Source organism: Melospiza melodia, chromosome 1 (assembly GCF_035770615.1).
Source record: "Melospiza melodia melodia isolate bMelMel2 chromosome 1, bMelMel2.pri, whole genome shotgun sequence".
NCBI lineage: Eukaryota > Metazoa > Chordata > Aves > Passeriformes > Passerellidae > Melospiza > Melospiza melodia.
The window spans coordinates 38,068,261-38,087,068 of NC_086194.1; the positions used below are offsets into that span (position 1 = coordinate 38,068,261).

At 37.0% G+C, this 18,808-nt stretch overlaps 1 protein-coding gene across 4 annotated transcripts in view; it reads right to left on the reverse strand.

Annotated features, from left to right (window-relative positions):
• Nucleotides 1-3,570: 3,570 nt before the first annotated feature.
• ZNF385D (zinc finger protein 385D) overlaps nucleotides 3,571-18,808 on the reverse strand; it is a 415,474-nt gene continuing 400,236 nt past the window's right edge. For all 4 annotated transcript variants that reach the window (XM_063154367.1, XM_063154350.1, XM_063154342.1 and 1 more), the window contains 3 exons: nucleotides 16,740-16,918; nucleotides 15,315-15,416; nucleotides 3,571-10,449 (listed from right to left, as the gene is read on the reverse strand). In XM_063154367.1, coding sequence (XP_063010437.1) covers nucleotides 10,216-10,449; nucleotides 15,315-15,416; nucleotides 16,740-16,918 — 515 coding nt within the window. In that variant the 3' untranslated portion in view covers nucleotides 3,571-10,215. The remainder of the gene's footprint in view (nucleotides 10,450-15,314; nucleotides 15,417-16,739; nucleotides 16,919-18,808) is intronic.

Below are 18,808 nucleotides of genomic sequence, written 5' to 3' on the forward strand. Positions count from 1 at the left end.
GGATGGAGCAGAAAGTAAAAATGTATCTGCAGCGTGCCACAGCATAACATTTATATTCAGTTCTTCTTTGAAAGGTGCAAATCTGTGACTTCTCGGCAGAGGAAGGTTTGAAGAAGTAAAGATGTGCAGGTGTCAAGTGGCAATTTATTTACCTAATTATTAGCTAAACCCTGAGTTGAATGCTAAGTGTTAAGAATCAGACATCACAGACTAGTGCAGTAACTTCAATAAGATCTGTATTTTATTGTTGAGCTTTGGAACTCCACAGCTTAACTTAATGGCTTCTCACCCACCTAGCACAGTCATAGAACATGCAGGCACTCCTTCACTGAGGAACACAACTCACAGGATTCAGCAACCTCAGCAGAGTGTCTGAAATAAGTGAAGAGTGAAGAGGCCTTTTATTTTGGCTTCACCCCCTTTTATTGTTGCAGGGACATGGTTGCAGGTATCTGTCTCCCTATGCCATGCCCTGCCATAAAGTCCCAAGGCACTTGTTGCCCAAAATAAAAGATGAGCAAGTCTTAAACAGTTACCAAACTCTGCATATTTTCATGAATTCAGTGAACTAGAGACATACTTTTTGCTTTCAGCACTGTTAAATATTTTCACTCGTCTGTCTGATTTTTTTACAGACCTGAACTATGCTTAGCAGCTGATTGTGACAGATGTGTTTTGACATGAGATTGTCTAGGAAAACTATTCTGAATCCTACTTCAGCAAGGATATGACAGACTCTTCCAGCTGACACGCAGTGTCCAAAAAGCTACCACCAAACATACATACTTACAAACAGATTTGGAAAAATTTTCTTACTATATTTATGTGAATACATAGATTAAATAAACCCTGGGCAAGATTCAGAAGTCTTTTTCGTATGGCATGTCAACCCTCATATTTCATATATTTCTCTCCCCAACTTGTCAAGTCGTGAGTAAAGTCAGTAACATATTTTGGAATGCACACTAAAGTATGCTCTGACAGAAAAGGGAGCAGTCTTGCTGACTAGGGCCTTGTGCCCAGCTAGCTGCTGCCACAGCAAAGGCGACACAGAACCTCATTCATAACCGAGAAAAAGCCCACCTGAGTCTTTGCCTGCTTGACACCTTTTCTGTGTTTTAACATTTACAAGTATCTTTAAACTGCCAGAGAATTTTCAATGCTGATTTTATAGACATCAATTCAAGTATTTATGCTTGGAGACCTTCTTACCTTAAATAGGTTTCTTCTTTTCCTGATGGCTACCACCATTTCCATCCCATCGTAGAAGGAGCAATTGGATCTCTTTCGTGCTCAGCCTTCCATCCTTATTCTAACCATGTAAATTTCATTATATTATTTTCTCATCCCTCATGTCTTTTCCAAAAAGATTTAATTATACTTTATTATGAATCAATTAAGTTGTCAAAATACCAAGTTCTTATTCTGTAGTGGTATAATAGAGAATATACCTCAATTAAAATTTTTGATTTTGTTTTTAACAGCTATATCAAATTTGTAACCCATTGCCACAAATGGTAATACCTGTACATTGTGCTCTTCAGTTGTTTAGAGCTACTGCATTCTTAGAGCTAGTTATTATTAGAGTCTAAATGCATGATTGCACCTTTCTTTCCTATTCAGCTACAGCTCCTTTCTATTATATCAGTTCCCAAGGTCATTCTATTCTTTCTGGAAAATGTTCCTTTCTCAATTGATGATAGGTCCTAATATGTGCTATCAAAGAAGTTCAAGAGCACAATTTTTTTCTGTGTGTAAAATCACCAGTGAAGCCAGATGCAACTTAAAACTGCCTTCTACTTTCTCTCCCCAGCCTAACAATTCTCCTTACTGTAACTCATACAGACTTCAATTAGTTTCTTTCAAAATTATTTGAATTGCCATATTGCAAATTTAATAATTTTTATGGATCACAGTCTCAAATATCTAAGCAAATCTGGAATAATTAATCTACACTTACCTAACGAAGAAATTATTAAAATTTTGATAATTTTGCCTCACCTAATTTACCTCTGAGACAACTCAAGTATCTTCTTAGCCCACTGCCTTTTCCCACATGGTTGATAACTCTGACCTTTAAAAGGCCCTCAGGCAGTTATCAGGTGTTTTAAATAGTAAGGTATAATTGCCCCAGTCACCTCCCTCCACTCTTTTTTAAGAGGAGATATTATATTGACTATTTATGAGTCAAAACTACTATTACAAACTACCAGACCATGAAATTTTACTCTTGGACTTATAAAAACGTCATCTAAATTGATAGTGTTTTTGAAGAGTGAATGGATCAGGGCCAGTTTTTGTAAAAGTGTCAGTACTTGATGGTACTAGTGATAGTAAATTAGTACCCAGTAATTTAACTGTGCCTTGCATTCCTAAAAGAAGAACATATGCTGGTTATCTGCAAGCACTAGGAAGAATATTTCATTACCCTGGTAAATAACTTGACTTCATGTTTGAAATTTTTTGCTGCAGTGTTGGAGATTGTCTATAGTTGGAAGAACATCGTTCAAAAATGCCAACAAACTTCTCCAGTTCTCAGTAGCTGCAGAATATTTGGCATGGTTAAACTTGCTCTCACACTTTGGTTCAGAAAGCACCACCCTCCATTTAATTTCCAGAACCTTCTCTGGCACTTGCTGTTGAACTAAGTTGTTCTTCTGAAGGTTCTTTGACACATCATGTAATGTGTGTGCTCTTTAGTGCTTTCACTTGGTAGGTTTTGAGGTTTTTTATCCAAATTTAAAGAGTTTAATGAGTCAGTGCCATTGGTAGATGATTTGCATACTGCTGTGGATTATGTATCTGTTACATGGGATAGTGATCCATTGCAGCCTGTCTCAAAGAGCAGAACTGAATAGTTTCTGAAGTATTTAGTGCCACTATGAAATTCCTGACAGTCAGGTAGAACACAGGTATCAATGAAACATGAAAGGCTAATTTACTTTTTTTTTCCCTGCTGCTTTTCACAGCTGTATAAGGAGGTGATAAAAGCTCTAGGGTTTATTCCAAGAATTCACTTGACATGAAAAATACCCCTGTGGAGAACAGAGAACCTTACACGGTTAGGGAGAGGCTTAATTATAGCACAGCCAACAAAACTGGCTTCAGTGCTCACCATTTAAAGCAGCCAATACTGTAATGAGGGGCTTAATGCAGGACTCCAGCCACATGGTTCGATTATGCCACTGAACGGGATAAAGGGGTGCTGTATTATAACCCATATTACACAGACCATAAATGGATGTTTTGGTTTTTCTTTTGCTCTTAAATGTTCCTTGCAGTGTCCCACGGTGCTGAGGGAGTCACAAAATGTGATTTAGCAGAAGGATTGGAGGGAAGTAAATCTGTGTGTATGCAGAGAGACAATGTGCAGCCATTTGTTGACTACATGGTGGCTTTAGTGTGGGTCATCGGATAAAGAGCTACAGCTCTTTCCATCTCCTTTCTAAAATTATAAAAACAGTAGAAGAAGAAAGAAACAGGCATTTTCTTTTTCATTGATGAGTAGATTTTAGCAAACTGGTACGACTTGAGCAACTGCAGGAAGAAAAAAAAAAAGTGACCCAAATGGAGGCTCATTACATTTTCATTTTTAATTCCTGGGTTCTCCTTCTCGGTACCAAAACTGACATGAATAGTTTTATTCCAATGCAAAAATCAGATTCAGGCAGCAGTTTGCCTGGCAATAATATCATGGCAAGTCTACATTGAAAATATATCTGAAGGAAAGATTACATTTTTGGGTGGGAGGGGGAGGGATCATCCCCCACACTGAAGCACTGGTTAAAAACTCTCAAATGAAAACTTTTTTCAAATTTACATCTTCTGTGTTACAAATACATCAGAATGACCACATTAAGAACCTCTGCCTCTCCCCATCAAGCCACCAGGAAGTTTTGAGAGGGTTCAAACAGGCTACTACAGAGGCTCAGCTTTGCCTGTGTTTTCTCATCTCCCACTCTGTTGTGCCCCAAACAAATCTCTGCACTTGACAGATTGTGTTTTGAACTGACAGTTTTCACCTGATACATGTCTCAATGAGAACAGTTCCCATGGTAAATGCCAGCCACGAGCCACAAGCAGAGAAAGGGCTGACATTGTTAACAAATGCTGCAGGCATTTGTAGTGAGAAAATGGTTTGTAGGTTTTATCCCTTTTTATATTGCTTTTGCACTCAGAAATACATAGATGTTTTTACTGAACGTAAGAAATAACGTTTAAATTTGATTAAACCTTTGAAGGATCCCAAAAGATGAATATTTCAGGAAAGTATTAAAGGATAAAGAGATGTCTGTGTCATAAAACTCTAGATTAGGTAAAGAGCACTGTAGTATAGATGTTCTCTCTTCACAATATTTTACCATTACTGTGGCTTTGCTGCTTTAAATTCTTTATTCAATTTATTGATTCTGATCAAATGGCCCAACAGGGGCCTTGATGATTACATATTTCTTAAATGTTTATTTAATTATATGGATTCTGTTCATTCATATGAGAGACAAGACAACCAATAAAGAAACATTGAAGAAAAATCAAATTGTAATAAGAACAAATAAAAAGTATGGACATCCTTTCTGGAGACCCAGGTGTTGACAAAATGCAGTGATATCTTGGCTGGTATGAACACACCTGAAGACATGGAGTCCTAAGGAAAATTATAATGTACTTCAATGGTGTGTCCAATATGAATATTATTAACTATGCTTGTTTCTAATCATGGGTGTCAAACCCTTGATTTCTGCTGTGAACAGGAAAAATGTCAGGGTATTGACAGTGTGCCTAGCATCAAGACCAGTGCTACAATTTCACCGTGGCATCTAATCCAAAGAATGTCTTCTGAGTTCTTTCTCATCAAACTTATTTTAAAGTTAAGATCTCACAATCTTCAAGGTCCCTACATTTTTATCTAGGAACTCTTCAATGTCTCAGCTTGTTCATACCTCAGAAGTCCAATTTGAGAACATAGCACAAGGAAAAAGGGTCAAATTAGTCCACAAATTTCTTTACACTGACTCTTTCAATACTTCTTATTTTACCACCCAAGCATCATCCCAGCATGAAGCTGGCCACATGAACCAGGCAGCCACTAATAATGTTTCACACTCAGCCAAGTTTCTTTATCAAAGTATCAATACAGAATCAGAGTTGAATGACACCTAATTGCAGTACACAGCATGACTACAAAAGGCCTCATCCACTACAAGCAAAAAATTGCCTCTATTGAAATAAAAGATTTTTGCAACTGCTATCGGGAGTCCCAAAGTTAAGAGCATTATGTTTTTCATACCATTGTTAATTTTGGTCGAGAGCACAGACTCTTTCAGCTGCTGACATTTCAGGTCAGGCTACGTAATAATCATCTTCCGGATAGTCACATTTACTCCAAAATGGTCCTGAATTTTTATAAACTTGTAGAAGTGAGAGGCCATAAAACTCTGGTCCTTGGCTAAACCCTTCACTGCGAGATTGAGATTTAAACTAGTTTAAGATAGGATTGATCAGTGTTACTGTTTCTTTTAGTCATGTATAGAATTCCAGCACAGAAGCTTCTGTATGATTCATTGGCACTGAAGGAAGGAATGGCACTTAGAGATAAACAATGAGAACAGGAGAAGACACGATGTCAAAAAAATACTTAACATTTTACATAGTATAGGCTCACGTTTTCACATGCATCTTGATAAACAGGAAGCCCATTCTTATTTTCTTGAGAGCTTTGGGAGCTTACAGTCTTGAAGCTTGAACTGTGCTGAAGCCAGTTTTAGAAATGAAAATTCAGACACATGTTAGTAAAAAGACCAGACTTATTGTTGTGAGTTAACCCCAAAACCAGGACACTTAGACAGTAGTCCAGGTTCTGATTTCACATGTTTTCAGAAAGATTTGTGCAACCACATATTTCGAGTATCTGTGCTTCATATCTACCCAAAATAATGTTATAGTTGTGAAAACCTTTTTAGATCCTGCTCCTCAGTGTTGGTCTAATGTTCATAAAATGACATAATGTTTATAAATTTATTTTTGCAAAAAAAAAAAAATCGAGTTAGAAATTCCCCAGATTACTTTGAAGATACTCTAAAAACTATGTGTTTTAGTTTTAGTACTCTAAAAATGAAGAAACAGGGCCTTCTAAGCATGATTTCAAATTTCAGGGAATATGGGGTCAAAATGCTACTGTATCTTTGGCAATTAAATAAAAGTGACTAAAGGCAGGTCCGTTCAGTTATGGTATTCCTGATGTAAATGGAAGATAATGAAGTGAGACATTAAATGTACCAACAGCATCCTTGCATTGATTCGACATCTAGAAAGCCTTTTAAACTTTTAAAATGTAGAGCCAATTGTAATATTTCAGTACTAAAATGATAGATGTAATTCTTCTAGTTATATTAACTTTATTTAGCTATTCTTAATTTTATATAATTTTATATAATTTATCTTAAAATAAAGATGTATACTTTTCAAATACAATATTTCTTGACATGGTCAGTCCTTATTTTTTCATTTTAGATCATCATATTTATACCATTTGCTTACTGACTTTTCACATCAGCTTTTACAGCAGTTTTCAAGAAGGTAACTAAATTGATGGTTCAGAGCAATGATGATCCCTCAGAACAAAGGTTTGAAGCCATAGGTAGTTGGAAAAATGCAGATAGCATAGAAATATAAATATATATAGATATATACCTCCCACAAAAATACCATCTCTTTGGGTCAGAACAGAATAGTTATTCTTTAACACTTTGAATAGAACTTAAGAAAACATCCCTGAACCTGATTGTCTTTCTGAGTTCATTACCCAGCCACTTCTCCGCAGGCTGATTTCACATTCTTATTCCAGTGAGTGACTCTGTCTTCGATGAAATTATCTGCTTCCTTGTGCTTTAGGCTTCCTCTTGGCCCTGGAGTGGTAATATGAAATATGATGGCATTTTTTTCTTAAATAGTGCTCTCCACACGGGATGTATTGACAAGTAGGTGTAAAGTGTCTTCTGTTTGCTACCTCCTCTGTCATCTGCTGTGGACATACCCTTGACCACAGCAGAAGTTCTCTTTCCCCCATTAGATAGCTGTGCCAGTATTTTTCTTGACATATATATATAACATAGAACGGTTGTACTGATGTCCTGGGTACATTGGCTTGTTACTGACCGAGAGAGGTGTGGAGCAGCAAGGCACAGAAAATCCACTATACATTCTAACATTTAGGCTTTATCCTTTATTAGGTAGTGAGTAAGAGACAAAAAGAACTGAGTTTGTTGTTTACAGCTGAACTTTAAAAGAGACTTGTGTGAACAAAAACTTGTTCCATAGAGCACTGTGACAAAAGAGGTCCAAGAAAACTGAAGGTGTCATTGCAAATTAGCTGATGTAAGTAGTTAGAATGACACTCTTATTTCTAGCAAAATTTTTATGAACTCTGCTCTTAGTACTGTGCCTCCATACATGCCACAGGCCACGTTTTGGCAAGGATCAGCCTGTTGATTTTGATGGCATCACAACAACATGGCAGGATGTACAGCAGGTGTCCATGCACCAGAAGGCCGTGCATAAGAGCCTTCGGGATATATGTCTATCTCCCATTTTCCCATCTGCCTGCTTCCTCATGGGGAAAAACTAGCCTGCCCAGACCTTCTACCTTCCCAAAATGTGAGTACTTCTCTGCTCCTTTAGCAAGATCTTACTTACACAGGGTCTTACAAAAGGCTCTGGAAACAAGTGGTGGTTCATGGAGCACAGCTTGAAAGCTGCTGCCCTTTTCAAGGAGGAATCTGAACGCAGCTGGCAATGGCACTACAGCTTCTGCAAACAGATGGAAGGTTGAAAGCAGGCTTAAAAGACCAAGTACACTGAATCTTACTATCTCATGTACTCAAACAGAATGAAAAATTTTCTAAATTGAATGAGAGGAGCAGGTTTTGAAGGCTGGCTTATTTACTGCCTCTTTACTGGGAGCTGTAGAGTAGAGAGCCCTTTTAAATGTCAGCCCCTAGTTATTTAGATATCTAAACTTGGCTTCAGGAACTTATTCATACTGTTGTTTTGAAAGTTAGGCCAAAGCAATCCAGCTGGTAATTAGCCCTGGAATCACCATCATGTATTTTTCATGGCTACATAGGTGTGAATTGAATATAAACACAAGCTCATTTCATTTCAAGGCACAAACGTTTGCAAATAAACTGGATGAAATAAAAATACATAATACAGAACTTATTTTAGTACTTCTAGATAAATAAATGCATCTCTTTGGAATTCTTCGGACACAGATATCCATGGAACCTCTTCTTTCTCTCTCTTTATATATTTTTTATAAAATCTAAATGCGGAGAGGTTTAAAAAAATGGCAAATACAAATGTATATGGAAGGCTCACTGATGAACTGCAAGTCAAAAGTGCTGTATATTCCCATCCTCTATATCTCCCACATGTCTGCACTAACCACAGGCAGCATTATATAGCAACCACATGGTCAATATTTTGCATTACTGCCTTTTAATGAAATCTTTCAAATAATTTCCCCATCTAACCTTAAATTATGCTTTTAAATTTTATTCTGCCTAAATGTATGGTAGGCATTTCACTTAGCTACACTTCAGAGTGGTTGCATGTGACTCAGCAGCACACTCCATAATATTAATAGATACTTTTCAGCTCCCTATGGGAAAAAAGCAGGCAGCAAGGATTATTTTTTTCTCTGTTGTTTGTTACTTACCACTTAATGACCCACATGTGAAATCAATGGTTATATAATTATTTTATATAGTAGATTTTCTGTTTATAAGTTATTTTTCTTACTCTAACATATATACAATATATCTATATATACCCCTGATAAAACTTACTTTAAAGGGACACAGTCAACCCCCTTAAGCCTCACAGTAAATACATAAGGCTTTAAGCTGTCCATACATCACGGTCAGCTACAGAATTCCAGGGTCCCTTGAGATCCTAAAAGTTGTATTTGTTCCAAACCCATGATGTGCAGTTATCTCGTAATATGTATCTCATGTGTCACTGTTTACATTTTATAGGTATATTAAGACATTTTATATCACATCAGTAGGAAATAAAACAAGGGAATAAGTCTGTTGCTAAGACTAAACCTATTGCAAAAAATATTACCTGTATCTACAGACACTCCCACTGGTGTGATATAAAATGAATATGTGCCATTCTTGGGATGAAATTCTGGCTACACTGCAGTCAGAAGGAACTTTAAACTGACTTAAATGAGACCAGGATTTCTCTCCTGTTTTTCATTTGTCAGTTATGACTCTCTGTAACTGATTTGTGTCTTCCCTCTGCTCAACACTGAAGTGTCAGGCCTGTTTCATGATAAGATCATATTTTTGGTTTTCCACTGTCATGTCCTAAACATTGATCTATCATGTATGTATTACACTTTTTGAATAAACACAGAGTGTACAAATACATTCTCAGGTAAATAAACATTTGACCCATTCTGTGTACAGTATCTGAATTCTTTTTCCTCCACTAGATCCTCTTTATCACTTTCTTTGCCCCAACCTAGATAATTTTCATTCTTAGGTGAGTGAGGAAAACTTTTCTCACCAGGAACAGCTCCACATTATTGTAATAATTTTTGACTACTTACCAAAGTGACATAATTTTGTTCATTTATCTTTTGCAACTCAGTTAGAAACCTAGTGGCATAGATAGAGACACAATACTACTGTTTTACAAGACATCTATTGTATCTACTTTTGTTCAGATAAATACCCAGTAACTGCTGATTTGGCAGGAGGATTGGTAAGGGTACTACTATTCACAGTGTTTCTTTTTTTTTCCTTCTTCTTTAATCTACAGAATAAAGTGTTTTATATACATTGGAACCAGTTAATGCCCTTTAGACAAATTTATAAGTTGTTTCGTAAAGCAGGAAAGACATTGCAGGGAAATATGTGCCAAAATGCACAGTCAAAAGGCTTTGTAAGTTTTATATGTCACTACAAGTAAATGATCAGTTCTAAAACGATCAATGCTCAAGAGAAATATTCTTATCTGGAGAAAATACCACCCATTCCCCCTTTCAGAATTTGTTCAGTTCTCTATCAAAAGTTCTGGCTCTTCATATATACTTTAAACTATAAATAAACACTGCATAGTTCAATGTCCTTGATTTTCATTTTTTTTTTTTTGTTTGTTTTGATTTGAAAAATTATTGCAGTACAATTAATTCCTGTTTGGAGTTCAGTAAGGAGCAAACAGCACGGGAGTGTGGGTGGTCCGTATAGGCCCAGGAGCTGGTCGTAGGAGCGCTGGAGGAAGTGCTGAAGTCTGGAAAAGGGTGGCTGCTGGGGCTGTGCGGAGGCTGAAGGGGGAATTCACAGCCACAGCAGCAGCTGCTGCTGCAGCTGCCAGTGGATTTGGTAAGATTCGTGGGGCCATCGGCTTTGAAGGTTCCTTTGAAAATACTAATTTTACCTGTGGGGAAGAAGAGAAGACAAACAAACAGAGACACATAATTTTTTCATATTAGTTACATGAGAGGGAGCTTGATTTAAGATTATATGTGCAGAATCAAGCAAGAGAGACCTCAAGGTCTACTACTTTGGCTACTGACTCTATGAGCTGTTGGCACCTTGTAACAGGTGATACAACCTCCTCGATGGACAAGGTACAAGGATTTGGTTGGGGACAAGGAGTTCCAGTGTTCACACCTAATTGTTGACACTCACAATTTAATATGAGATTAGAAATCAAAGCAAATCTAAAACCAGACTAGGGAATCTGCCCCAAAGTAAAGCTGCATGTACCCTGTAACAATTAAACAAGGAAAAATCAGATATCCTGCAACAATTAAACAAGGAAAAATCAGATATCAATTAATAGATCTACATCTGGACAGCTTAATGCAGAGATATTAAGAGCAGAATGGAAACATATCTTATTCCCTGGTCTTAAAAGATACTTTTGTTTTAATCATTAAGATGAGAGTTCTCCTTAAAATTAAGATCTCCATAGAGCTCCTCTTCATTTACTCCTGCTTATAATAACAATCAAATAAACCAATCTTATATTTCATGAGTTATGAATATCTCATGTTTCACATGTTTAAATGGGTGCTGTCCCATATAATTCTGCTGCGTATTCAACTGTTTTCCACTAAGATCAGGTTCATTTTTACAAGGATTGTGAAAACCTGGCAGAAATTTTAAAGTAGCATTCTGCCAAACTATAATATTTCTGTGCCTATAACTGAGGTTTCTTCTTAAAAAACATTTAAAATCATAACATGATTTTCTTGGGGATTACAAAATACAAATAAAAAACCCCCTCATTTAGTTTCCTAAAAAAAGGGAAAAACCCCAAACCATAGAGTTTCTCCAGTTTCTCCAAGACTGAAAATACTCACAAGAGTTTCAGTAATATTTAAGAAAATTTACATTTGGGATGCATACAAATCACCATCAGAGTAATCTCTACAGATTTCTGCAGTTTTCAGTGGAATTTCAAGTTTATAATGAGATGCCAGGAGCCTGAATACCTTTTCAGTCCTGCTTTTATAACTCTGAGATAAGTCTCTGATGGACTTTTGGTAGGTCTGTGTCCTAACAAGACCTGAGGCCTCTTGCAAAGGGCATAAACTTGAATACATGGTATTGAATATACAGAATATATGTACCATGCTGTGGTAAATCTCAGTGTAAGTATAGACACTTTTTACTTACAAGGAAACACAACTTCTCATTCTTGACTTAAAAGGGATTTTCAAGTAATTAAATTGAATAATATCACTTTGACATTTTCAACTCAACAGAACCCTAGTGAGTGAATCATCAGAAATTAAGGGCAGGAGTATTTTAGCACGAACCACAATTGAGGTTCATTATTACACTACTACCATATTCCAAAAGGTCTGTTGGTTCTTTACTGGCCAGATGGATAGAGGTTTTTCATTTTTCCCAACACCTATCAGCAAAACTGCTGGCTTCCAGGCCCTTTAAAGCTCTGGGAGAAATATTCAGATCAAACCAAATTCTTTAATTCTCGAAACAAAGGATATAATAGATGCTAGATATAAAATTCCTTATGGTGCCTATTAAAAGCAATTATCTGATCTTTTCCTTTATCAGAGTTATGCTCACTGATCCAAGCTGCCTTCTTTCTTTGCTGAACATATGACTTTTTCTTTCCTTCTCACATTTTTAATACTTTTTACAGCCTTATTTAGAACAGAAAAAAATCCCCAACCCAAAAACTAACAAACAAACAAAACCACAAAACAAAATGAAAAAACACCACCCAAAAAAACCCCCAAAACCACCACCACCACCAACAAAAAAAAAATAGCCAAACCCATAACAACCCTGAGGAAAACAAAAACAAAAAGAGAAAATAAGTAACCCTGAGTACTTTGTACTCTTTAGTCCAGAGTTCCCGGTGAAGGGGATGTTTTTTTGTAAAGTTTGGACTATTAAATGCTTGATAACCTTTATTTCTCCAGTGCAGTGTTTTATACATGCTGGACAGTTGTGGCTTGAAGAAATATCAAGCAAGTCCAAATGCTACAAGACTTCTTAAACTCTGAAATATCAGTGTGGGAATTTATAAATTTTCTGTCTCTGAAGCATGTAAATCTAGAGCAGACAGAGAAGTACAAATTATATTGAAAACATGGGAAAAGCAGGTTTTTGGTCTAACAAAGCCATGAAAATATAGCATGTTCTTTTTTAATTTTCTGTAGACAACTTTGGCAATGTCATACATTTTGTGTAATGAAGAACAAAGATCTCACGTGACTGTTTCTATTAAAAGACTAAGGCTTTCTTGCCACTCTTGGAGGAATCAGGTACTTCTAATTAAATTACTAGACTACTTCTAGTTAGATAACTTTTCAGTTAACTTGTCAATGTGATTCTAATTTGAAGGTAGTTGCAAAACTAGTAATACTTAACATATGCAGTAACTTGCTTGTTCATTTCTAACGCCTAATTTACCCACAGGCCAACATTAGGAGTAAAGTAACCATTATTTGGAATGGTAACAATGAAACAATCAATTTTTTTCATTTCCAGTGAAGTAAACTAAGGGACAAATAACTTGAAAAATTAATGGGGAGCATCCTGGTTTCACCTAGGGAGAAGGAATAAAGGAAAAGTAAAGAAAGAGCATTAAATTAAAGGTGAAATTAGTTGGCTTGTTGCTCTGCTATTCTGCACTTCAAGTAACAACAATTCCTGCAGTTTTTATATTCAAAACCAAAAAGAATAAATGGAAAACTGGTCTCTCCTTTCTTATAGAATCCACAATTCTACTACATATATCTGTTCATTTATTGCTATTTTTTTCTCTCCTTCTTAAATCCCCTTTGCCTTTTTTATGCCCTCTAGCCTGACCTGTATATTGTGAGCAATTGGGATTGAGGGAGAGGGAAAAGGACACCCTGTTGTTATTTGTCTTGAACCTTGGCTGGAGTTCTCAGAAATCACCATTATATAAATTGGTAGAGAGCTGTGCACAACTGCAACAACAATGTAATAGTTGTTTTCATCTCCTGGAAAATAATTTCCTAAAGGAATAACATTCCTGTCAAAAAGGCTTTCCTGATTCCAAATCCTACTTACCCCGTTACATATTTTCTATTCCTTTCAGTATAGTTTGTATTGAAGACCTTGATCTTTCCTGTGGATTACTGAGAAACCCTATGGGGCTATTTCCCTATTAGTGGATCCACCAGAATGGCGCACTGCTTTATTTTACAACTGAATCCTGCATGAATATGCCACTCATGAGTGCTGCCCCAACAAGGACACAGTTTTTGCTGCCATGAGCTTTAACTCAACATAAAAAGAAATGGGTTTTCAGAGAAAAAAAAAAAAAGCTCCATATTGTGCCTGCATCAGAGAAGATGGTCAAGGCATAAGGGGCTAATCTCTACGAGGACAATGGATCAACATCCTCCCTCTGCCAGAACCATTTATATAACCCTACAAAGCAGCAGATATAACATTCACAGAATTCACAGAATCACTAGGTTGGAAAAGACCTTCAAGATCATTGAGTCCAACCCACGCCCCAACTCCTCAACTGAACCATGGCATCAAGTGCCACATCCAGTCCTTTTTCAAACAGATCCAGGGATGGTGACTGCACTATCTCCCTGGGGAGGCCATTCCAGTACCTTATCACTCTTTCTGTGAAAAACTTTCTTCTAATATCCAACCTATATTTTTCTTGAGACAGCTTGAGACTGTGTTCCTGCTCTATCAGCCTGGTGAAAGAGACCAACCTCACCTGACTACATCCACTTTTCAGGAATTGGTAAAGAGTGATAATGTCACCCCTGAGTCTCCTTTTCTCCAGGCTAAACACCCCCAGCTCCCTCAGCCATTCCTCACAGGGTTTGTGTTCCCAGCCCCTCACCAGCCTCGTTGCTCTCCTCTGGACACGCTCAAGCTCTCAATGTCCTTCCCAAACTGAGGACCCAGAACTGGACACAGCACTCAAGGTGTGGCCTCACCAGTGCCGAGCACAGGGGAGAATGACCCCCCTGCTCCTGCTGGCCATGCTATTCCTGACACAGGCCAGGATGCCATTGGCCTTCTTGGCCACCAGGGCACACTGCTGGACACTGTCCAGCCACACCATTCCCAGCCTATAGTGCTGCAGGGGTTTATTGCGGCCAAACTGCAGGACTCATTCATTCAGTTTAACTGATGGAGAAGAAAAAAGAGAGATGTTCACTATGCCACCCACAATATAAGCTGCTTCTTAACTAATGGCAGCATCCTAGAGGTTTTTTTATTTAAAAAAAAAATCTGCTTTTGGATCTAGTAAGAATTGTGTTTCAGATAGTTTATCTTGGCAGTTAGAAATGTGACCAGAACTATTCTGAAACAGTTGAATGAAAGAAGAGGCAGGTTTTTTAAATTGTTTCACTTGTTATCTCAACAATTCTCTAAATAAGGATAGAATGAATGGTTTATATTTTATAGAGTTTTTATTTAGTTATTTCATCACTATTGTCCTTGGTGAAAACTGGAAAGATCCTGTTTGACATCTGGAGGTTTTTTACGTCTCTTGCTCTCTAGTGACCTTTGCAACAAGCTTATTTTCTGAGTTTATTCAGAGTAGCTACAAAAGCAAGGGTCCACAGGCTGTAGTAAACACACCTTAAAGTATATTAAAAAATCCCTTGTGGGCTTCCAGTGGCTCCTTGATGTACTTGATACTCTAATTGCTTACACTATCCTTCTACTTCTAAGCATTTTCCCACTTATGTTTTCTAAAAATTCTACTCATCATGATTAAAATAAAAGTCAAATAACAAAGGGTGATTGGCTTACCCCTAGCGGATGTGTTCCCTTTTGGAGTTTGTTGTAAGGGCTGTATTTAGGTTTGGGTGGCTTCCCAGCAGCTCTGTCTTTGTGCCTTCTACTGCTTATGTGCTGTTAAAATATATTAGGGAGGGAAGGGGAGGAAAGAAAACAAAGGGTCATAGTTGATAGTTACACAAAAGATCACTTCAGATTCTGCTTTACACAAGATTAATGCTCCAATAAGAAAGGCTTTTGCTCTACAGCAGCATCACTTTGGCTAATTCAATAATGAAAAGGAATAGGCTCTTTTGAACTTTGAAGGATCCTTTGTGCACCAAATATTGGGGCTGTAATTTTCATCAGTTCTAAATTCAGCTCTGCTTCCACTACAGTTAAATATTTTCCCACCTTTTCTAACTTCAACAAGACTTGAGTCAGGTTAAAGCCTTTGAAAAACTCTTCCCTAACTCTATAAATCACCCATCAAATCCAATCCACTGATGACAGAAAGTTTTTGAGGAATATTAGGTAGTAAAGCATCCCCTATTTGGGGAAGAATATAAGGTCAGAAAATTGTTCAAATCCCTAAGCTGTGTGGAGATCCTTCTGAGATGGTTACATATCAAACTAAGAGAGAGTGAAAACAACTGCACAAAATCCATTATCTTCTTCATAAGTTCTGTGAGATTTTTAAAGTATCTTTCTACACAGATTTTCTTGCAGTATTAGAAGTAAGGGACATTTTTCAGAATTCTTTTTTTACTTTGATTTTCATTTTCAAGAGGATTATCACAATAAAACTACATAGAACTGGACTTTTTGCTCTGAGACCAGAAGAATGGGTATTGCCATTGTCCATTATTGAATTAATCTTCATTCTTGTAAAGTTTCTTTACAAGTATTTAATTACAATAGGCATATGGAATTAACCTAAGTGTTTTTCTGAAAGCTTTGATCATCTAAAGAATGACTGAACATAACTTAGAGTAATTGCAATTTAGAGGTCAGGCTTCTCAGTTAGAGTGAAACATTGATAAAATATTAGAAATTCTCTCCATCTTACATTTCTAAGTGGGTTACTTAGCATTCTGTGAAAGTACTGCTTGCATCCACCTTCACATCTTTGTCAAGGCAAATACCATGCACTACATGAAATGGCAGATTTTATTAGCTCAGGACAATTCTAGCAGTCTAAAGAGAGTTGTAACGTGTTACACTTTCAATAACTCTTTACCAAAGGTGCATAATTGAGAGCTTTAGAGAAGACATATTCCATGCAAGGGAAAATCATAATCAAAACAAAACATACAGCGTGGCAGCCAAGTACAATGGACAAAACTGTGATTTCCATTTGGACACAAATTATCCTATTGACATGTGCTGTGTTGGTACTTTACCACCATGAAAACAAAGAACAGCCAAACATTCTCACTCCACAAGCTGGCTGAGTACCTGTTTCAGTTGTGTCTCGGAGTTTACGTGTACATCACATATTTCACAGTGAAATGTTTTGTTCTGAAGGCCTGTGTTTCCTTTATTCACAGGTCCTTTGCCTTTTACGCCTGCCCGGGGAAAGGCTTTTATGGTTCCACTTCCATTCCGAGCTTCCAGCATAGTTTTGTGCTTAGTCCCTGGAGACAACAGAAATGGGAAACAGAAACAACTTTGGCAATTGGGTTGCCTTCATTGTTTTATTTTCCTTTTACAATAAAATCATATGAGCCTCAGCTTGGTGCCATGTGCTCTCCTTGGAATAGGGCTGTCTTGGTCTGTATCAGAGTCATACTAATGTAACAGTATTTCACACCTGGTATTTATTTACTAAATTACATACCTATAGGTAATGCACTGGAACAAAGCAGCCAGACCAGAAAGTAGCAGCACAATCAGGTACCCTGATGTGAAGTTAAATGTGTGTGACTTTTCTCATTAACTCCTGCTGCTAATAAGACCAGAATTGTAGTTGCAAAAGAAAAGTAATTTAGCTATTAAAGATGTAGTTGGCTTTGATTTGTAGTCCTCCTGAACAGATTGATAAACAGTATGTCTAGGTAGCTTACAATTAAATCTGTAATTAACTTATTACTCTTCAAACCAGAAAGGAGCAGAGGTTCCTGGAAGCAACCTATGGATCATTAATGTCTTGGACAGAAACCAAAACATGTGAGAAGCATGTATGAGAGAAAAATACAATTCCCTTTTTTTTTTTTAAATTATAAATAAACATTGCATAAAGAACACTAGTGTTCTGTTGCTGCACCTTTATTCAGACTGAACAGTTTTTTACACTGTTGACTCCCACACAGGTAGCCTGTGATGATAATGGACTAACTACTGCATACAGAACCACCACTCCAGTGCTAATTGCTGTATGCATCCACAGACTTGCAAAAAAAAAAAAAAAGCATGTGTGTGAGCACACACAGAGTTTATCAGCACAGGCAGCAGAAACTTGGAAGGTTGTGTTTAAATATTCAGAATAGTGTTTTGGCTCTCAGCCTGATCAGAATATTTAGCATTTATATGAAGTTAAATACTTTAAAAGGATACAGCTTGAAGTTGAACTTTCACCAGTTGAAGATCTGGCATATAGTAAACAGCATTCAAAACTGATGGAATTTTGTTTCTCATGAATGCCAAGAAGTCATAATTTCCATTCTAATTTGAGTTCTATATATATGCCAAAGTTATTTCTTTTTAAAGTGCATCATAAAACCTTTGATCATTTTGCTCTAGGTATTTTATCACTGTCTCTAAATTTCAAACCTAAGGTTCTCTTTCTGTCTCTGAACTCTACTTACCCTTGATAAGAGGCAGCCCCTGACATCCAAGATCAGGAACTTTCTGTAAGATGGCTATAGGTGGTCACTGCCACCATATCAAATCCTTAGATCTTTTAACCCCACCCACCACTGAGCCAATCAATAACTTGCTTAAATTAGTGACTGTGAATGGTGGCTGTTCACTACCAGAACTTACTGATGCTACTAGCTCTAATGACAAGAAAAAGTTAAAAAACTAAGAAAGGGAGGAAAGCAATTACGCATTCAACCATCATGCAGCAGCTGCTATCAGTTGATGAAAACAAAGGGAAAATATACATAATTTTAAGAAGTTGTTTATTAACAGACAATATGGAGCTAAGAACTCTTACTCCCATCATTGAACTCTGCCTGACTGATGCTCCCTCTTTCAGCCCTAATTTGTTAAATTTCAAACAAAGCTGATGGCATTCATCCTCAGTTTGCTAGTTGGCACAAGCAAAACTATGCAAAGTCTGAACACCAAAGGTAATGAAGTAGAGCTGTCATTTAGCTCAATAAGGTTTTGAAGCTGCAAAGGCTAAAGTGTAAGAAAATCTGCAACTTGCAATAAATTCTTTTCTTTCTCTTTTTTGAAAGCCTCTTTGCCTGTCATTTTTATACTTTAATAGTTAATGAATTCCATGTAATTGCCAGTTTTCTGCCACCTCTTTGTCCCCTGCTGCAAGAGATCTAATCTATTCAGGGGAAGATAATTGC